Here is a 15021-nt window from a genome sequence, read left to right as displayed (position 1 = left end):
GTTTTATGCTCTTAATAAAATCAGCCCACCCAACCTCCATAAAAAAAACAAAAGACTAAAGTTCAAATAAACCTCAATTAACCGGTTGAAATAATCATCCATTATTTTAGGAAGATGTTACAACAACGACAACTCTTTTGACTCCGAATGGAATAGGTAAACTTTAATACTAAAAAACAAGGATTACAACATATATAAGTAGCGTAGCTTAAATACAAAATAAAAGGAAATTCGGGCAAAGATCAGATGTATGGAAGTCATGAATTAATAACAGCCTTTTATCTTGAATAGCAGCCTAGAAAATTGCATTTCCTTCATAGCGATACGGACAGCCAAATTAAGAAATTAAGATTAAGTTAAGAAATAAACGAGGGGTAGATATACCACACTTTTCTGGGATCTTGCTGAGTCAAGTATCAACTGTTGGGAATATCAAAGGATGACTCCATGCAAAATTTGAGCCGGATCCGGCCAAAACCGGCCGTGAATTTTCTGAAAAACCGGTTTTTTCCGGTTTTTAAGGGGTATCTGTAAATCGATTCAGCTGGAGCAAAACCGGTTGGAGGTACAAAAAATTTTACTTCACATGAAATTTATCCAATGCAATTGCCTACAAAAATGTACTTCATCATCAACTTGATTGGACAACTCTTTCCCCTCCTAAATGTCCATTTCGTGGGTGTGGGGGGCACTGAACCCGTCACCCCAGGGTCACCAAATATAAAGTCTAGGCGGCCCACAATGCTGAATTTTCACCAAGTGAAAGTCTTGTGTCATTATCTCTTATGAGAAAAAAGTTATTAATTAATTAAAATTTCAAATTGTGATTTTTTGATGGATTTCTTTGATGAAATGACAGGCTGGTCAATTTTTAGGCCATTTTTTGTAGTTTTTGGGCTGTCACGCCCAAACGGTTTGAGATAATCTCACGGGACTTTTTTGCCGGACCTAAGTCTGGTTATTTGTGAGGTCTAAGAAAAAAAATCCCGGATTGGATGAAGCACACCGTCACTGTGCGCTGTCAAAAATCGCTGGTTGGCTCATTTTGCCCCCTCAAACCCTCACCTCGTGCCATTTTTCTGTGTAAAGATTATAATTATAATCTTTTGCATAAGTCTGATTTTTTTTCCTAGACCTCACAAATAACCAGACTTAGGTTGGGCAAAAGGTCCCGTGAGATTATATCAAACCGTTTGGGCGTGACCGCCCAAAAACCACAAAAAATGGCCTAAAAATTGACCAGCCTGTCATTTCATCAAAGAAATCCATCAAAAAATCACAATTTGAAATTTTAATTAATTAATAACTTTTTTTCTCATAAGAGATAATGACACAAGACTTTCACTTGGTGAAAATTCAGCATTGTGGGCCGCCTAGACTTTATATTTGGTGACCCTGGGGTGACGGGTTCAGTGCCCCCCACACCCACGAAGTGGGCATACTTTTGAAAATCACGTTTTTTCAGTTTATCCCCTTAGAGGAGGGGAAGGAGTCGTTTTAGAGACTTCAAGCATCTCTTTGATATTGAACAACTTTTTGAGGCGGACATTTCTTTATTTATGTTTCATTCGCCTCCGGCTGACCGTTTAGCCGTTATTCGCCGCCGAAGGCGTGATTTTTGGCGATTTTTGCCGTTTCCGAGGTTTTAATGGACATTTAGGAGGGGAAAGAGTTGTCCAATCAAGTTGATGATGAAGTACATATTTGTAGGCAATTGCATTGGATAAATTTCATGTGAAGTAAAATTTTTTGTACCTCCAACCGGTTTTGCTCCAGCTGAATCGATTTACAGATACCCCTTAAAAACCGGAAAAAACCGGTTTTTCAGAAAATTCACGGCCGGTTTTGGCCGGATCCGGCTCAAATTTTGCATGGAGTCATCCTTTGATATTCCCAACAGTTGATACTTGACTCAGCAAGATCCCAGAAAAGTGTGGTATATCTAACGAGGGGGGGCGATGGATTATAAATAAAAAAAAAACGTTAGAGACTCTGCGGTGCAACCTAGAATAACAAATATTACTAGCTTTCATTTAAAGTTCATCATTGTTTTCAACAACAAAAAAAGAAAATCATGACAATATATCAATGGCTTTGTTAAATTCAAAGATACACAAATTGAAACATTTTTTTCAGAAATGACCAGCGGTATCCATTCGACAGGCCAAGTCATGGAAACTCATCTATAAATCAAATAAAAACGAACTTTAAACGAAATAAAATATATATATGTTATATGTATGAGAAGAAAAAAAACTTAAAAGGTTGCAAAATTGAGCTTTAAAAAACAAATAAACAAAAACGATGTAAAAAGTATAATGCTACGAAACAAAAAAATGCCAAATAAATAACATAAAGAGTTGGGATCACGAAACCAACTTCTAATGGTTGAAATGTACTCTAAGATTTTTATGTTCTAAAATTGGAAACTTTTGGTCAAAGATTTGAAATTATAAATCATTTAATTCAACCATTAATCAGTAATTTTATTTTTGAAAAATCGGTGAAAAATTTAAGTTTAAGATGGAGAGAAAAGAGTAATCTTATGGGAATATCAGTTCTTTAAAGTTGGTTTCGCTATCCCAACTGTAGAAGAGCACAAACGGACCATTATTTATGAGAAAAGCCAACAAAAAAACAAATACCTTTTCTGAGGAGTATGTAATTGAAACGGGTACAAAGAATTCAAAGAATGTTCCATTAAACAGATTTTTGGTAATACATCATTATTTTTTCAATTAAAAATCGTAAGCAACTTTTCTCTATACTTTATTTAATAGTCAGTATGACAACTTAATCGTTTTTGATATGATTTTACATTTTTTGTTTAAATCTTATTTACTACTTATAGATTAACTAAAAATTTGTTTTACCATTTTACTTTCTGGAGTTTTCTACAAAAAATAATGATATTTATACCTATTTTAAATTGGAATAAATTAATTTGAAAGCAATCCGTTAATTTAATTCTGTTCGTGGAACGGTTCTTTTAAATAAAGAAAGCATTTATTACAGTAAAAACAAACGGGTATAGTCCCTTTCGTAGCAACGCCTCTCAACAGGCGTTTCGTCATATTTTCACAGTAGCTTTTCCCCTATTTTCGGGGCCAATTGCCTAACCCTGCGGGGCAATCACCTGTCCTAACCTAACCTAAAATAACCTATTTAAAGCTATTGTGAAAATACTACGATAAGAGGCCTTGCCATGAAAGGAACTATACCAAAACATCTATTAGAATGAAATTGTAAATCGTCCAATGTAGTTTTGTTGTAAAAACGTTTGTAATATTAGACTATATTTTTATCGTTTCTTAATATCTAATATATGATAAAGACATGACCATACGCCTGTAAAAATAGACTATGTAAATTATTATAGGTTATAAAAATTTTAAAGCATAAATTGCTTTCAGATTCACTAAGCTCTCTTTTAAAGATATTTAATTTAGGTATTGACAATACCTGCCATAGATTAGTTTCTTAATAAAACAAGGATGATAACAACCATAAAAGCGAAGCTCCGAAACGGTAGGACAAACGAACACTAATACTTCTACAGTGTCAGAAGTTAATAATCAGAATACAAATGTATAAAAGTCGAAATAAAATAGTAAGAAAATTTGTTGAAAAATGCCTAAATACAGGATAATGTTTAAGGACATGCTTAAGTTTTTAGGATTTGATTATTGAGATAATTCGCTTATAATATTATTCTTTGTTGTTCTAGGAATCAGTATTGAAAAAATCAAATAAATCTGAAAATCAATAACTTACAAATTTCTTGTTAAACAGTTAAAAACCAGCATGTTTAAAATGGACGTACAGACTTTCTGGTACTAATTATAGAGTTTATACGCTTTCTATATCGTACATAACTACTTCAGAAATTACCATGCTAAGTTTGAATTCGTTAGGACAATTCTAACATGCTTAAACTAACGAAAAAAAACTCTCCTTTCTAGACGAACGAACGTGCGGACAGACCGACCCTAATTATAGAGAAGCTTCGCTTTTAAAAATATTATTTTTCTTGCTGTTTATGAATTAAATTGTCCGATGTCAACATTGTTTTAAAATGATAATCATGATATTCATTTTTGCAAAAAGACAGAATCATTTCAAAATTACATTGCACAAAATACACCAAATTTGGATAGAAAAAATTAAATAAAACAATGAGAATTGTATTTTTGTAAAAAAATATATTTCATTTATGTCCAAAGCAGAACAGCAACAATATTAAAAACTGTAATCGTTTGAGTATCTAAGTTTGTGTATATTTAAGTAGAGGTATGTATGGGTGTGTGTACGTGCGGGTCAATAAGAAGGATTTATTTTTAGAACAAAGGCAGTTACGCGTTTCATCGGACAGAGAAATATTATATTTGCAGAAGAGCTGTGCTGCTGATAATGTCCCCGTCTATTTATGTCAAATCCAAACGAGGCCTAACTCAAATAAAAACTTTTATATTCATTGCAAAAAGTTTTTTTTCTCTAGGGGTAAAATAAAAGTAAAGTTAAGAAGGTTTATGTAAGTATGTATGTATGCCTGGTACTTTATGTAATTACTAGTGGCTACGCCACTAGAGGCCTCTGTGGATACTTCAGGTGTGTGTGGGGGGGGGGGGGGGGGGGGGAAAGTCGACAACCCTCCCATATTATATCATTTTTTTTTAATTGTAAAAAAACATTGTAGGGGTATTGTTGTTCTATGGGTGATTTTCTTTAGTAAAGTGGACTTCTTTGTCGGTTCAGCGGTTAGCAAGATCCTTCGGTACACAACGACAAGGAACCTGTTGCTTTATTATAAGGACAAGCGGCTGCGCTACTAAATTCTAAAACTAAAATAGCCCCAACTATCCCCGAGATTATGTAAAGCTTCCTCAGGCTACAATAATCAACAAAGAACACAGTAATAGTGTCTGAATGATTATGACGTAACAAAAAAAAATAGCCAATGAGAGGCCGTTATTGACCAATGGTAAAATTTATAGTGGCCTCTTATTGGCTAAATTTTTTTGTTACGTCATAATCAGTCAGACACTATTACTGTGTTCATCAACAAATAATTTAGGATCTTGTACAACATAACACAGGCAACTTACAACTGTAAAAATATAGTTTAAAACCACCTCAATACTTCATTTATGAATATAAAAAAAACTTTTTTTCTTTATATTTTATATTTTGAATATACATATTTTTATGCAAATGCTCTCTGCAAATATGTTTGCTTTTAAGATGTCAGTCATGTTTTAGAAGCATCGTTTCTTTTTATAGGTATCATATTTTATATTTATCATGTGTTTCCAGGGAGTAAGGGAGGTGACAATGAATTGAATATTCAATTTTTAGGAGTCTCAGACTTTGGGTACTGGCTTAAAGGGAATGTGCAAGAATTTAGCAGTTTCTGACTGACTTTGGGTACTAGCGCACAAAATACCGTTAACTCGTTTGTTAGTTTTGAATATTCCAGACAAGTATTAATAAACTTAATTTGTTATGATGTGGCTGGTTTTAACAATTTTTTTTTCTCTTAAGAAAATATCATTTCATAGATAAAAACTTTATTGTGATATTTGTTTAATATACAATCTAAGAATCCAATTAAAGTTTTGGTTATGGGGCTATGGGTTGAATGGGTTCCAGGGAGATTTTTCTAGTTATTAACTACAAAATGGTTACGTCAGTCTGATGTGCTGGTAATATAATTTTTAAATGAATGCTTTTTCTTGGAACTTTCTTCTTATTTTATAGTTTTCTGTATTGTATTAACTCTCCCTTTACAATTTCCTCCATATTTTCTGGATTAATCTGGATTTCAAGGTCTTTCAGCAAATACTCTTAAATTTAATCAATTGCCCATTGTCCCCTCCCTTACTCCCTGTGTGTTTCCTAGTTTTCAGTTGGAAGCTTGACAATACTTTTATACTTTGCTATCATAAAAATCGTAATTTAATTACAATAGGTATATTATTTTTAGATGTTCATTCGGACACAATGATCTGTCCAACTTAATAAAGAAATTCGACGATGCGTACTGATTTCCGCGGATATTAAAAAATCATAAGAATAAAACCAGCTTTATTAGGAAAATTGTCTATAATACGATGCTATACATGATTTTTCAGTTAGGCTGAGAACCGGTTCTAATCCAGCTGATATTAAACAGTTTTAAATCCATACTGGAATTTTTGTTCAAGTTGTAGTTTGTTGTGGTTTAGTGTTTTCATGGGGTTATAATCTATAAATAAGTAGAAGATAATCCATAACATGAACACACACACATACACACACAAACTCATATACACACACACACAACAAACATAAATATTGAAAAACACTTCATAATCCCAGATTATCGAAGAAAGTGTATTTTTACATTCGTTTTTTTAAATCTCGGTGATAAAGGAGATAAATATATAAGATCTCCAAAACCACTCGACCAATTGGTCTATTTTAGTGTCCAAACGTTTCAACCACTAATTGTAATATACAGAAGGGGGCAATTTTGTGAATCATCATTGGGGATGTAAATTGTACATCACTTATCACTTGAGATCCCTGCATATTTTAGCATTGAATTAGAATGTAATGCGCGCTACTCATTAACCTGATAATAGATCCGTTTTTGTACAGTAAACACTAAACATTCTCTACATTTTTTTTCTTATTCTTTTTAATATTCAGAAACAAGCAGAATTTAAAATTCATTCAACTATTAGGGACAATATTTTATTGATTAATTTTGCCCTTATACTTAAAATCTTGCGTACATTCTAGGACTTTGTCTGTCATCCCAAAATAAGTGAAACGAAATTTCAACTTAATAGTATGAGCTACCAGAGTCCAAATAATTGTCCTCCAGAGGCCTGTTAAGGGGGGGGGGGGTAAAAATTTAGGGAGGTGCAAAAAAAGATTTTCACGCCTTTCGCGTCAATTTACCGATTCAGGGACAATTTTTTCACTTTTGAATAAGGTGATGGAGTTTCACCAAAGGGAACGTATCCACGCCCGGCCCCTAAAGCTAGCACATCCTCAATTTTGGTTTAAGGAGGTTGTTAAATTATCGAGTTCGATTTTTCTAACCCTGTTGGTGTTATTATGTCAAAATATGACTGTAGCTAGTCATGTTATCAATAATGTTTTAATAATGGTATATCAATACTCTGTAAAACTTTTATAAAACCACCTATAAGGCCAAATTCTATAGTAATTCTTAGGCCAGCCTTAGAGTATGGCTTTTCTGTCTTATATTTTCATTTTTATATTATGTACGGCTAATGAAACTTTAACTCCTAGGCTAGCCTAGAAAAATTTATGGGATTTATATACGACCCCTTAAATAGTGGATGTAAATATTCTTTTTTTCTCCCTGAGGTAGTCATTTAATTCCCTGAGGTAGTCATTTATTTCTCTGAGGTATTCATTTTTTCCCTGAGGTAGTCATTTTTTTCCCCCGAGCATGGCATCCGGTGAACAGAATCTCAGTTCTGCACGACAAGCCTCGATGGCAACCAGTGAACAGAAGCTCAGTTCTGCACCACAAGCCTCGCACGACTGAAGTTCCCATGTCAATTTATATGAAAATCTGAGAAAATATTTTGTATTTTTTTTGAAGATTTTCAATTTTTTTTGGAAGATTTTAGAATTTTTATTAATTACTAAAAGAAAGCATAATTACCTCAGGGAAATTAAACCACATTTTAGCATAAAAATGAGTTTTTGTTTAAATGAGAATGATATTCCTATCCAGTTTTTTGTTTTGGAATGAATATTTTTCATATTATTCATTATTATTTCAAAATATTCATTCCTAAACAAAAAAATGGATTGGAATACCCCATTTAGCCTAATCAACATATATAATAGAAATTATTTCTTTTGTGAAAATTCAATGTCTTAATTATGTCAGTCATAATCAGAATTATTCAATGTCACATAAAACATAAGAATGTAAAAGTTATAGAGAAGCTTTGCCACTATGATAATTATTTTTGTAATGGTATTATGTGATTTAAATTTTATTATTATTATTACATAACTATAATAAGTACAATATTAAAGATATGAAATAAACATCTTTCTAAAATGTAAATTTTAAACCAAATAATTGAATAAAAAAAATTTCCAAATAGATAATGGAATATTTTTACAAGATAAAGAATATTTTTCGCAACAAAACATATTTTATATGTACTTTAGATAATTCTCTAACAAAAGAACGCAAGTTTTTTTTTTTAATTTTATACAAATGTATAAAACATATATATTTGTCAAAAATTTATTTTAAGTATTTAAAATTGTGATTTCTATTTTTATGTATAAATAATGAGTAAGTTACACGAACGTAAATCTGTAAATTAGTATCTATTGGTTATTATTAAGTATATTTTAAATAACAACTCTTGAAACCTAGAAATATTTTTTCTAGTATAAATTGTTTCATACAATTAAGATTGATATATTTCAAGAGTAAATGGGTTTAATTTAGCAAAAAATTTGAATCTGACAAACTATTTTTAAGGCATTTTTTGTTAAAACCTAGAAATATTATTCCAGTTTAAATTTACCAAGCTAATAAAGTGAGAAAAAAAATATTTCCTGTCAAGATAAGTAGGTTAACATAAGTAGCAATTTTAATTTAAAATGAAAACTTGATTTTTACACTAGCTCTCCCAACACACTGTAATTTGTTCGTGTATATAACTGTAAATTGGTAAAATAAATTTATAATACGATATTTGTACAAAAATTGTGGATCAAGTTATAAATACAATGTAAGGCTATTTTTTCCGGGCAATTATAAAGGCTATATATGTATATACACGGCCAAACGGTTCTCGGGACATAAATTTATACATTGATTCTTCGTAAAAATCTTGTATTCTCAAAACTCGACAAGCAAACAAAAATAAACGCGTGTTTACAATAGCCTTGCGTTTCATATTGTTTTAGGGTATTAGCTATTATAGATAATCGGAAAGTCAAATTGTAACTGTTCTTAGGCTGTTTAGCCAACCGTTTGCTAAAAGTAGCCTTTAAAAATACAAGAAAAATACCTTTATTCGTACATATAACATGATCCTAAAATATGTGATGTCTATTAGAATCTATTATTTGTAAATGTATTTTTGTGATCTAATTAACTTATATTGTTGTATAAAAAATGTAAAAAAATACAATTTTTTTCTCATTTAGTTTGTTATTAGGTCAGAGACTATTCTTAAAGTTAATCGTTCTCGTTGGTCTGAAATTAGGGCGCTTTAACGCAAAGTGCCCCGTTGAGCACTGATAAGCCCCTCCCCTTTATTTTTGAATAAATTATAAATAAGAGGGGGCGGGGCTAGTATCTCGTGTTTTTTATTGTTCTAGGTCAGATCAGAGGTGGGTACTTTTTAAAATTAGGGTCACTGCATCACTGCACTGGTGATGCAAAATGGTTTTTGTGAAAAATCCTCCAAAATCACATAGAAAATCTGCAAGAATGAAAAAAATCATAGAATGGTTAATAACGTAAGATTTTATTTATTTTTTGTATTTTTTTATGATTGAAGGCTTTTTCACAAAAACAATTTTGCCTGACCAGCGATCCTATTTTTTTAAAGAATCCATCTCTGGTTTGATATATTGAGTACTTGGTAGTTCAGCAGGGTTAGAGCACAGCAGGTATGGCCCCTCGCAGAGTTTAGAGCCCCCGTAGGATTAGTCATAAGAAAAAGTACAAACATGGTCACATAGTTTATGTGTCTTGCATGCGATGAAGTATTAGAAAATTATATTCTTCTCCCAAACATTGTTAAACATGCATGACGAGTTCTATAAAGCTTAGGATCCCTCACTCTGTATGACGGTATGTGTGATTGTATTGAGTGTTTTATTTTGTAAATATACTTTTTAAAAGCGAAATTTTTCTATAATTAGGGTAGGTCCGTCCGTCCGTCCGGAACGGATAGCTTTTTCCGTTAATTTAGGCATGTTAGAATTGTCCTATTGATTTCAAACTTTGCATGGTGATTCCTGTAGTAGTCAGGTACGATTTAGAAAGCGTAGCAACTCTATAATCATTACCAGAATGTCCGTACGTCCATTTTAATCATGTTTTTTTTTTACTTTTTAACAGCAAATTTTTATGTGATCTAATTATCCGATTGGTCTGATTTTAGTATAATGTTTCCTGGGACAACAAAGTATAATGTTATAAGCGAAGCAACTCTATAATCAAGTCCTAAAAATGTAAGTATGTCCATAAACATTTTTCTGTATCAAGCAGTCTTTCAACAAATTTACTTATAACTTTGCTTGGACTCTTATACATTTATATTCTGATTTTTCAGTTCTGACACTATACAAGTGTTAATGTCCGTTTTTCCTATCATTTCAGAGCTTCGTTTTTATGTTATCTGTTATTTATTTATCAACTAAAAACCTCCTAGATGCAGTCTATATAGTACTTAAATTTAGAGACAGAAAAAGACACAAAAAAATGGAAGGGTGGTTGCTTGTAACACAGACAGACCTATTAATTTAGTTTGTGAGGTATTCTCGCCGACCAGGATAGTAGACAAACTGTATTTTAGCTGCATAAGGTAAAGACATCTGAAGTATTACATAAAACAACTTTTGTCATTAAAAATTTACAAGGAAACAACCGCAATGTACTTTTTTGCCAGTTTTTAAAAATACTTTGAAGCCCTTTACGGTTAATATTTTATTCTTGTAAAATTTTAGGAGAAAAAAACCCGTTTACTTTACCTTAAAAATGATTTTTGTTTAAAATCACTCTACCTGGAACTACCATGTACAATACGGCCTAAATTAAGGAGTATCTGATACACTACAAATGATTTGAAAGAATAAAAATGGAGGTAGTAATCAATTTCTATAGTACCTAAATGTTTTCTTATTTGTAGGCTTAAAATTGAGCCTTTTAGATATTGATTGATTGGTTCATAAATTTGATTGTCTAAACATTTCAACAAATAGTTTTAATAGATTATTATCAATGGGGATGCACTTAAATCTATCATTCATTGTCTTATCCCTTAAAATTCCTGGATTCTATCCTAAATCTTTCAGTATATTACATTAAAATATTCACACAAGGCCCACAGAATCAGATTAAGAATGATATTGTCGCGGACTCGCGACAAAGCCTATAATTTAAACCTGTTTGAATACTTTGAAATTTAAAAAAAAGAGGGATTATCATATTTTTGTAGACTTCCAGATGATGTTTAATATTGTAAAAGGTTGATTTCCCTGAGTGTCTTAACCTCTTTTCGAGGAAGCTTTGTGTTTATCAAGTTCGAAATTAATTCCTTATCATTATCCTAAAACCAAGCGCAAATGTCGTCTTGTTTGACTTTCCTTCAGTAATAGACGCGGCATGGATTGTTTATATGCGCCCACGTTTCTTACTTTTGAATGAGACATGAGGGTGTGAAGATTTCGGAGAACAAAATTGGGCCTATCATTGGTCTCATAGTGTGTGAACGACCCTAGTATACCAGGGATTTGAAACCATAAGAACTTCAGGTAGAATTTGTTAATTTTATTAGGAAGAATGGTGTATAGGACGATTATATGTAGTTTTAAAAAGGCTTTAGCCAGCTAAACATGAAACTTAATTATGATTAATATATGTTTTAGTAATTTTTTATGTGCCTTTATTTTTGCATTTAACAATGATCTATTAAACCAAATAATTTTCCTTTAAAGCCAAAGTTTCCAAAGATTCTTAACCGTAGAGAAAAATGATTTTAAAAAGCAAATAAGATTACGTGGTTATAAATAACTGGAATTATGAACTAATTGATTTTGTAATTTCAGGACTTTGAAATAATTTCATCAATAAATCTATATTCAAACCTGCTGTTGAAACTTGATGGTTCCTGGTATTGGGGGTTTGTATGTTCGCCAACTGATCTCGTGAACTTCCCGCTAATTCGGAAGTCAAACTCAGCCAAAGTGTCATGGTTGAGACAATTTCAAAGTCCTGAAGTTCAGGCATTAGCAAATTTCAATAACCTGATGTTTGAAGGAGCTGCACAAGCAATTTCAAAGAAGTGAAGTTTGAAGTTTAGGCATTAGCAAATTTCAAATAACCTGATGTTTGAAGGAGCTGCACAAGCAATTTCAAATGGTTCTGAAGAATAGGCATTAGCATTCTTCAAAGAATCTGAAGAATAGGCGTTAGCATTCTTCAATAAATCAATAGCATATAGTGTATTGATGCAAAAAACATTGACAATTTTTCTGTGAAATAATTACCTAGTGAATCAATATGGTGCTCACTAAAAAGCAGAAAATTGAGCGAGCTATCGCTATTGGCAATGAAAGGCTAGAGGTGTTTGACGAACAGATAAAAGTGTTTTATGAAAATCTAAAAGCCTGCCAAAGTTTTAGTTCATGTGAAAATGTGAATTTAAAATCAATTCGTGACATTTTTAGTGAGGTCAAGGACCAATCTGACCTAATAAAAAGTCTAAAATCTGCCGTGGAGACTAGTGAGATGCGCAAGTTCAAGCGTGATTTGGATGAAGCTAGTGAACAGAAAACTGTTGCAGATAAAGTTTATGCGTCGTTGGAGCAGTGTACGAAAATTCTGCACTGGCTTGACAATGATTCAGACGACGTGAGGTCGAGCACTGTCGCCAGGAACCTCGACGTCGTTGAGAAGGTGAGGATGGACATGGGAGTGCTTAAAATTTCCATGGCGTTGCGCCAAGAAGTACGTGATATGTACCGAAGGCTTAGAGAGATGGAACGTCGTTCATCTAACTCGGATAAGCTTGGTGTCTGTGGCACCAATAATTGCGACAGTTATCATAGTCGTATGTTGCATGAGGCTAGTGCTAGTGTGAATACAGTCTACAAATCAAGTTCTGCGCCTAGCACATGTACCTTCCTGCTGCAAATAGTTCCAGTTGTAGCACCTGGCAGCGGCGCCTGCCATGCCGCCGTCAGGTTTGACTCTGGTGCAAATCTATCACTTGTGTCTGAGAAGTTGTCCAGCAAGTTGAAGCTGAAATCTACCGGCAGATATACAAACATTTCTGTAGCCGACGGTAGTGAATCATCCTGCCGCAATGTGGTGTTCTATCTGAAGGACAGGGACGGTAATTTGAGAGAATTTGAGGCAGCTGTTATGCCTAACCTCGGAGGTGGCAATGAGATGCGCTCGGTCCATCCGGAAACCGCCGCCGAAATATTTAAGATGCCGCCAGAAAGATTTACATATATTAGTGGAGGCTTAGATATCATCATTGGAAACACACATCCTGACGTGTTTCCATCAACCTACCAGAAAGTGGGCCAGTCTATGTTGTGGCGAACCATTTTTGGTAGTGGTTTTATCTGTACAAGTGCTGACTATGGAGCTGGTCAGCAGAAATCTGCGTATAAAGCTGCCGTAGCTGTTGATGAGAGTGCGTGGCCGGTTGGTTCTGCCGTAGCTGTTGATAATGAACCGGTTGGTACTGCCGCAGCTGTTGATAATGAACCGGTTGGTACTACCATAGCTGTTGATAATGAACCGGTTGGTACTGCCGTAGCTGTTGATAATGAGCCGGTTGGTACTGCCGTAGCTGTTGATAATGAACCGGTTGGGTCTGCCGTAGCTGTTAATGATGAACCTGTTGGTTCTGCTTGTGATGCTGTCATTGAGAAACCTGTTATTTCTGCAGTTGATGCTGTTGTTTGTATTGCAGTCAATTCTGATGTTAAAGATACTGCCACAGCCGTTGGCAACACTGCTAGGGCGAGCAATGCCGTAGCTGTTGATGATGAACCTGTTGGTTCTGCTTGTGATGCTGTTGTTGATAAACCTGTTATTTCTGCAGTTGACGCTGTTGGTTGTGTTGCAGCCGGTTCTGATAATGAGGTTGGTGCTGTTGTGAATCAAGAATCGACCTGGCTGCTGCCAAGCTGGCCGCCCGACACAGGGTAAAGGGCCTGCAATATGGCGGGTGTTGCCGCCAGAAAGTTATTGAAAGTCTACCAACCCCACAAATCTAATTTACAACATAAACTATTTATGTGTGAAAATGATCTTTTAAAGAAAAAATAATACAAGTTATATATTAAGCTTATGAAGGGAACCTAAAAGGGTTCTGTAAAGAATAAGTATTCATTATTCAACTAATTTTATTGTTCATATTTAAGCACAAAAATTCTACAAAATTGTTTAGACTTTTAAAGCAGATTTTAAAAGATTTTGTTTCTTTAAGTATGACTTCGAAAAGCAAAAGTTGTGTGTATTAACTACCAAATGATTTTTGCAGATTTTTTAGATTGAGAAAAATAGATTTTTTAAAAGTATTTTTCGAGGTATTTTTTTTTCATGGCTCACGGTTGCTTAAATATGTTATTCTCAGAGTCTCATATGAGATAATGCATTAAAGTAAAGAACACAACATGTAAAATTATTATGATAATGTTTAAAATAATTTCTTATTATTATTTTTAAAAGATTATCGCAAAAAATCAAGATATTTGTTTTAAATTGTAAGCAAATAAAGGTTTTTCTTTCACTCCGGAGGCAAGGATTCCTAATAATCCACGCGTAAAGATTTTTTCTTCATTCCGAGAGCAGAGATTCGTAGTAGATATGTACCTAGCGACTTCGGACAATTTTAAACCTTGAGAAGTATTTATAGCAATTATTTTCCTAGGTACATATATTTTCGTTCATGTTTAAATATAAACTCTATTTTCTATGAGATAAGCATTTATAATAATGAACACGATGTATGATATTATTAAAATATTGATTATTATTTATATGAATATCACAGAATTAATTTAAGATAAACTATGCATATTTTAAATTAACCTTTCCTTCATTTTTATCGCAGATATTAAAATAAAAGCGGTTATAAAAAATTATGATAATAATTGATTCTTATTTTATGAAAACTAAGAACATTTTTTTTAGTAAGAAGCTACATTTTCATATGCCTATTTTTATGCCTAAAATAAGAATCAAGCGAAATGCGATTAATTTTTATTCTATTTCAT

The 15021-nt window shown here is 33.0% G+C and overlaps 1 protein-coding gene across 2 annotated transcripts in view; it reads left to right on the top strand.

Moving 5' to 3' along the window:
* Positions 1-4626, top strand: part of LOC145330618 (FMRFamide receptor-like) — a 167750-nt gene extending 163124 nt beyond the window's left edge. For both annotated transcript variants that reach the window (XM_080175280.1, XM_080175279.1), the window contains 2 exons: positions 111-156; positions 2137-4626. In XM_080175280.1, coding sequence (XP_080031406.1) covers positions 111-156; positions 2137-2189 — 99 coding nt within the window. In that variant the 3' untranslated portion in view covers positions 2190-4626. The remainder of the gene's footprint in view (positions 1-110; positions 157-2136) is intronic.
* The last annotated feature ends 10395 nt before the right edge of the window (positions 4627-15021 follow it).

The sequence above is a fragment of the Acartia tonsa genome, chromosome 10 (assembly GCF_053477335.1).
Source record: "Acartia tonsa isolate MP-2025a chromosome 10, ASM5347733v1, whole genome shotgun sequence".
Lineage (NCBI taxonomy): Eukaryota > Metazoa > Arthropoda > Copepoda > Calanoida > Acartiidae > Acartia > Acartia tonsa.
This window is presented reverse-complemented; position numbering and strand designations above follow the sequence as displayed.